The sequence below is a fragment of the Podarcis melisellensis genome, assembly GCF_964234715.1.
Source record: "Podarcis melisellensis genome assembly, chromosome: 7".
NCBI lineage: Eukaryota > Metazoa > Chordata > Lepidosauria > Squamata > Lacertidae > Podarcis > Podarcis melisellensis.
In genome coordinates this window covers 7,592,395-7,599,789 of record NC_138539.1, presented here as the reverse complement: position 1 = coordinate 7,599,789, position 7,395 = coordinate 7,592,395, and the positions used below count along the sequence as shown (strand labels likewise).

The following is a 7,395-nucleotide window of genomic DNA, read 5'->3' as shown; positions in this document are numbered from 1 at the left end:
CTGTATTTTATTTATTTATTTTTAATCAATTTTATTGAAGGTTTTCAACTTATTATACAATACAATATATTATCCAACTAATCTGGAAAGGAATAATAAAAAAGAAAAGGGAGGGGAGGGGAGGGAAGGGAAGGGAAGGGGAGGGGAGGGGAGGCAAACAAAACAAAACAAAACAAAACAAAACACACATATAAGTATATGTATGCCTTTATCACCATTTTATCTTCATCGTCAATCCATATACAGAGGCTTGAATCCTTCTAGCTCTCACCTGAGAGAGCTTCACCCTTCCTCAGCCTCACATCCAAGTTCCACCGGAGGCAGTGATGGCCTTCAACCAAGATGGCGATGTGATTTATTTATTTTTTGTATCCATTGATTAGTCAGTGGTTATATCTGCAAAGTTTGGTTCTATCCATTATTTGATATCAACATAACCTTCTCTCTTTTCGAATGTGCAGAGAACTTGAAACAAGTGAGGAAAAGATGATCCTTTGGGATTAAGCTAAAGGTGAAGGCAGTGGCGTAGCGTGGGGGGTGCAAGGGGTGCCAGCCGCACCGGGCGCAACATTTTTGGGGGCGCACTCGGAGCTCTCTGCCCCTACCTGGTCCTGGTGGCTCACTCTCTCTCTCACAGTGCTGGCTGCGAAGGAAAGGACGAGGCTGCGCGCTCCCCAGCCCAGGCGCCGCCTTCTGCGCGCACACTCGCTTGCAGCTAGAAGCCCTGCAGAAAAGGCCGTCGGGTGCAGGAGCGGCGCCTACGTCGCGCTTCCCGGAGGGGGCGCGTCGCCCGGCATTGGCGCGCGTTTGGGCGGGCTGCGGAGGGCGCGAGCGCTGTGTGCGCCCCAGGAGGCCGGCGAGGGCGGGAAAGCGGGCGGCTCGCTCCTCCCGTGCGCCCGAAGGGGCTTTTTTGGCGGTTCCCCCGCTGCTACGAAGTCCTAAGCAACGAGAAGGAAAGCGCCTCATGAGCATAGCACTGGAGGGTGAGTCTCAACTTTTCTGGACGAGCACTCAATGTGTTGCAGATATTAAGCATAAGAAACGCTCCTCATTGTCCACACCCATAAAAATATTCATTTATTTTTTTATAAATATTTTATTAAATTTTCAAATACATAATACAAGATCCCTACACCAAAAAGCCAGAACCAAAATACCAAAGAGCCATATAGAAAGAAAGAAATAAAAAAGAAAAAAGAAAAAAGAGAAAAATATAACCAACCATTCAGTACAACTTTTCTTATATAACTGATTGGACTTCCTCACATCTCCTTACCCTGCATTATTTATAATAAGAATGTCAGCAAATTATTACCTTGTTTCATACCTTATTTTGTACTTTCCAAATATTATACTTCTAAATTTAAAACAATTTTTATCAATTGCTCATACCTTAAAATTAAACGTAGTGTTGCTTAAATTTCGACCTTTTCTTACTTATAACTTAATTCAGTGGCGTAGCGTGGGGGGTGCAGGGGGGGCCGGCCGCACCGGGCGCAACATCTGGGGGTTAGGGAAATCCACATGTTAGGGGGTGCAAATCCATGGGTTAGGGGGCGCAAATTACTTGCCTTGCCCCGGGTGCTGATAACCCACGCTACGCCACTGGGTGAAGGGACCCCTGACCATTATGTCCATTAGGACCAACTCTGGAGTTGTGGCGCTCATCTCGCTTTATTGGCTGAGGGAGCTGGCGTATAGCTTCTGGGTCATGTGGCCAGCATGACAAGGCTGCTTCTGGCGAACCAGAGCAGCGCAGGGAAACGCCGTTTACCTTCCCGCCGGAACAGTGCCTATTTATCTATTTGCACTTTAACGTGCTTTCTAACAGCTAGGTTGGCAGGAGCAGGGACCGAGCAACGGGAGCTCACCCCATCGCAGGGATTCAAACCCCCAACCTTCTGATCAGCAAGTCCTAGGCTCTGTGGTTTAATCCACAGTGCCACCCGATTACAACTGTACATTTCTGTGATTCTGTGATTCTATGACAGCTACGATTCAGAATAGTAGTGTTTATTAAAAGGGAAAAATAATTAAGATGAGAAGCTCTAAGGTTTTACGTGCTGAAATTAGTTCTGACTTCGTTGTCTATTCATTATTTAATGTTGCTGCGAATCTTTGCTTGTTAAGTTTTAGGGGGGTTGAAGAGAAGTCGGGAAGGCAAATGGGAGTTGTTTCTGTGGCCTCGTACAAAGCTTTAGCAGAAGTCATGAGCAGAACTTGCTGCAACTGGCTTCTGCAAAAGTACAATGGGGCGGGGTGAGAGGAATTCATTTATGCGCTGCACATTTAATGGGAGAAAGAAGTCAGGAAATACTTACATGGCAGAATGAAAATCATTTCCTCTCATAATGTATGAAGGAAAATATCAGTAACTCAGAACCATTTACCAGGCAAAGCATACTAAAGGGGACATGGTATTCTAAAGGAAATTTGTGTGGTTCAAAGGGGGCAAAATGATCTTAATCCAATGATAGAGCAAAAATATGGCAAGTATAATTTCCTAGGTTCACTCTCTAGTTAAAAGGATCTTAGATAGCAGCCCCCCAAAAGACAATACTGGGCTGAATGATTCAGCAATTTGCCGCATGATAACACAGCTTCCTTTGGGAGTCAAGGCTGTACTTATCTTATTCCAAGCATAGGTGTTTGCTTTTGAGAGCAATACTTCTCAAATGCTCACAATTTTCTTCATATAATCACGTATTAAGTTTTCTCCCCACACAAACATTTTTTAAAATCAATGGCCCTACGTGATTTGAGGATATAGAGAGAGGGTGGAATGAAGTAACTGAAAGGAACAGAAAGCTCTGCAGGAAAGAGTGGGGGAAGTTTAGAGATCAAAAACAAGAAACTAGACAAGGCAATTCAGAACTCCAGTACAGTGGTACCTCGGGTTAAGTACTTAATTCATTCCGGAGATCTGTTCGTAACCTGAAACTGTTCGTAACCTGAAGCACCACTTTAGCTAATGGGGCCTCCTGCTGCTGCCACGCCACCGGAGCACGATTTCTGTTCTTATCCTGAAGCAAAGTTCTGAACCCGAGGTACTATTTCTGGGTTAGAGGAGTCTGTAACCTGAAGCTTATGTAACCTGAGGTACCACTGTATTCTGGAAGAAGGAGAATTTCAGATGCACCTCATAAAGGGCCCTTTGTCCATGAATAAAAGATGCCCAGGTAGTAAGTACAGGGAAAGGGGTCATCACCAGTTTATCAGGTGCACGTGTGGGGGTCTTAGGGGGGTCTTGTCTAATTTGAGATTTTTAGAATGTGTAATTTGATTGAATAGGATTGAATAATATGATCAAGCAAAAATCATTTCTTTGTTAGGGCATGGTGGTCAAAATCAGGTTAATAAATAAGATCAGGGTAATAAATAAGATTCTCATCCTAGAGAGTTGGAGTATGCTTTGAAAAACCTGCAAGGATAAGTGCAAACTTCCCTCGAGACTTTACATTTGAGAAGCATCTTTTTTCTGCCCACACAGAAAGTTGCAGAGCCCTGACCTTGGTTATTGAGGCACCAACTAATGGATTTATTGTACATTTCATCATGATGTGAAGATTGTGCCCCACCCTGTCTGAACATAAAGCCCATCCCTGACCCTCCCGGCTCCAGGTAGTATGCTCAGTATGCATGGGCATGTTGTAGTTGGCACTTTTTTGAAGCAGAAAGGAGATGTATGGCTTGAGGTCCTGAAAATCAAGGAGGAGAACATCAGAAGTATATCTATACCCAGTTGTGAGCCAACAGGTGTGATTTGTAAAGGTAGGACATTCTGTGCATGACAACTTTTATTAATGGTCAATTCTCCTGTGGTTCCAACATGCTCTCATTTACTCTTTCTTTGATTCCTATTCAAAGATAATATTTTCTCTAACGCCTTTGGCTCATCCTCTTAGTCCTCATTCTAAGAAATGGGGGAGAAATTGTTTCAATGTGCATTTAAAGCTGAATCTGTCAAATTAACACTTACTGGAACCATAAGTGAAGTGAAATAGAACTGTCCTTCAAAATTCACACTTATCTGAATTTTGTGATGCAGTTCTTCAACTGAAGAATGCTTAAACTAACACATATACAGTGGTACTTCGGGGTACAGACGCTTCAGGTTACAGACGCTTCAGGTTACAGATGCTTCAGGTTACAGACTCCGCTAACCCAGAAATAGTACCTCGGGTTAAGAACTTTGCTTCAGGATGAGAACAGAAATTGTGCTCCGGCGGCGCAGCAGCAGCAGGAGGCCCTATTAGCTAAAGTGGTACCTCAGGTTAAGAACAGTTTCAGGTTAAGAACGGACCTCCAAAACGAATAAAGTTCTTAACCCGAGGTACCACTGTATTTAATTGAAATTGTGGATTGAAATAAATATATCAGTGAAAATAAAATGCAGAAATGTGTGCTTTAGTCAAAAAGTAGTTGGTTGGAAGAAATTTCTGAAGGCTAGAGTTAAGGAATAGCTCACAATGCAATCCTCACCATGCCCACTTCAAGTTCCAATGAATTCAAAGGAAATTGGAGTGGTAGCCAAGTTAGCTGACCCAAACCATGACTTAAGTCCCACTGATTTCAATGGAAACTAATTGTAACTCATTTAAAATGGATTCAACCTAGTATAGACAATACAAGCAAGGTATATTCCAAATATGAAAGCTTTGTATGTTTCCAACACCATGAAAGTTGCAAGTCCAGCATGCATCTTCCTATTTGGATGGGCTTGAACACAATTTCTGGTGCATTAAAAATGACTCTTTGAGTTCCATCACCTGAATTGTCCTATGAGTAGGATTACTCTCTAAATGAAAGGAGCTATATTTTCATTTCTATCGTTTTAATTTTTTGTGGTCCCTTCTGCAATCGCTCTGCACCAGAGAAATTTTCTCTGGAGGAGTGTAGTATGAATATGAACTGATCTGAAAATAACACAGATCTGAAATTATCTAAATCGCTTTTAACTTTGATCAATAGTGGGGATCCAAGAAGACCCAGCTGAGAACTTGAGGAGCATCATTATACATTTAGCCCCAAAGCAAGAAACAAATCCAGCTCTTCTCTTTTCTTCTAGGAGGAATCTCCACAGCAGAAGGAGTATCAAAGCAGAAACTGACCAGGATGGCAAATTTCTGCCAGTCAGTTCTGTCCCAGATGGATGCTGGAAAAGAACACAATGGAACGCAAAGTATCACGGAGTCCTCAACAAATAACAGCTGTGATCCAAGGGCCAGCTGTGCCGCTAGTTCTTTAGCAATGTTTTTCATGATCACCTTCACTTTGCTTCTCTGCCTTTTTGGATTTGTGGGAAATGGGACAGTCATCTGGCTCCTGGCATTCCGCATCAAGAGGAATCACTTCACCACCTACGTCCTGAACCTCGCCATTGCTGACTTTGGCGTACTGACTGCTGTAGTTGCTATTGATTTGAATTGGGTTGTATGTAAGTCACATTACTTGCATTTTGAGCTTCTAAGGTCATTGTTTTACACTGGCTTCCTATTCACATACAGTGCTAGCCAGCTTCTCCTGACGGTTATCAGCATTGACAGGTTTGTGTGCATCTTTTTCCCCATTTGGTATCGCTTCCATAAGCACAAGCACCTGTCCATCATCGTGTGTGCCGCAATATGGATCCTTGCCTTTGTGACTTCTGGAATTCACATCACGCTCTGGCTAACCAGGATATATTGCAATCTAAGCTCCTACCAGTTTCTTGTCATTGCCCTGCTCTGCACCCTGTTAATGTCCCTCTCCACCGTAACCCTGTCCATGAAGGTCTACTTAAAACCACATGAGTGTAAGCGGGGGAAGCTTATAATGGCCATTTTGCTTACACTCCTCTTCTTTCTCCTCCTTGCTATCCCAATGGATGCTGTTCAGTACCTGGCTCTATTTCATAAAGATCCCTACCTCCTAGAATATGCGTTCATATGTGCCTCTCTTAACAGCACCATTAATCCTGCGATTTATTTCCTGGTAGGAAGGAAGAAGAGTCATCATTCCCGGGAGAGAATTAAGAGTATTCTTGAGAATGTTTTAAAGGAGGAGGGAGACAGCAAAGGGGAATAGGAGTTCCCCAGTGAAAATAAATATTGAAGCCTCCATAGAAGCTTAAGCTCTCTCCTTTTGTTATTACTGTATAGTTGAGCCTTTCCCCAGTCTGTGCCCTCTATCTGGTGTTATGGAAGTTGTGGTCTAAGTGGCAGAAGAATTTCCTAGTTGTTGTTGTTTTCTGAAAAAAATATATGCATGTACAGATTATTTAAAGTTACCATATCTAATAAGATACTGCTTGCTTTTGAAGAGGGATGGTTCTAATGCGACAGACTCTGAACTCGGCAGCAAAGAGTTACCTCACTGTAGGTGTTCGTTCCTTTCCTGCAACATTGAAAATCTAGCCTAGGGGCTGATACTGGTATGGGCTAAAACTGGAAGTATGGCTGGCCATGAGCACCTTTCATATTATACGCTGTGTGTGCATGCACACATGTGGAGTTATATGTGATGCTAAGAGCATATAAACTGATTCTTTGCATGGAATTCAGGAAAGAACCACAATGTTTGTGTGCATGTTCCACAGACTTTTGCTTGGTCTGTTTTTCTATACTGGAGGTAGCTACAAGCTGCTCCTTGCATTGAGTGTTTGAGGTGAGGATATGGATTATGGAAAGTTGTGTGTGTGTGCTCAGTGAAGGGTCACAGAAATCGGACAGCGAGAAATATTCAAACATACATACCTTACAGGCCTTCAAAGTAGACCCCTCTGATACAAGGCACCATTGACAACATTTGTAGAACTGTTGGAAACTTCTGGAGAAGTCCTCTTTTTGTACTGCTCACAGTTCACAACAGCTTGGACATGTGAAAATCTGTGCCCTTTCAGTGCAGATTTCAGTTTTGGAAAAATAAATCTGGGGCCAGATAGGAGAATATGGAGGGTGGGACAACTCAGTAACCTCAGTAACAATTTCGCACGGAATATACAATTCTTCCACCACCATTCAGATGGACAGACACTGACCCTGCATCAATAACTCATGAACTCTGTCGACATTTGCCATTGTTCTGCTTGTCAACAGTCTACCAGACCGAGGGTCATCTTTGATGGTTTTCCACTCTTCATGGAAATGCGTAAAACCACTCATACACTGTATTTCGAGTTACAGCTTCATCTCGGTACACAATTCTAACCATTTCATGGGTTTCCAATGCCAATTGTATGTTCAAATATTTCTCCCTGTCCACCTAAACATTAGGAAGAACTTCCTGACAGTAAGAGCTGTTCGACAGTGGGATTTGCTGCCAAGGAGTGTGGTGGAGTCTCCTTCTTTGGAGGTCTTTAAGCAGAGGCTTGACAACCATATGTCAGGAGTGCTCTGATGGTGTTTCCTGCTTGGC

At 43.0% G+C, this 7,395-nt stretch overlaps 1 protein-coding gene across 1 annotated transcript; it reads left to right on the top strand.

Annotated features, from left to right (window-relative positions):
- Window positions 1-5,115: 5,115 nt before the first annotated feature.
- Window positions 5,116-6,066, top strand: LOC309374797 (mas-related G-protein coupled receptor member D-like; the record flags this gene model as incomplete). The annotated part of the gene is made up of 1 exon (XM_081919977.1): window positions 5,116-6,066. One exon carries the CDS (start codon window positions 5,116-5,118, stop codon window positions 6,064-6,066), a length of 951 nt encoding a protein of 316 aa, XP_081776103.1.
- Between the last annotated feature and the right edge of the window lie 1,329 nt (window positions 6,067-7,395).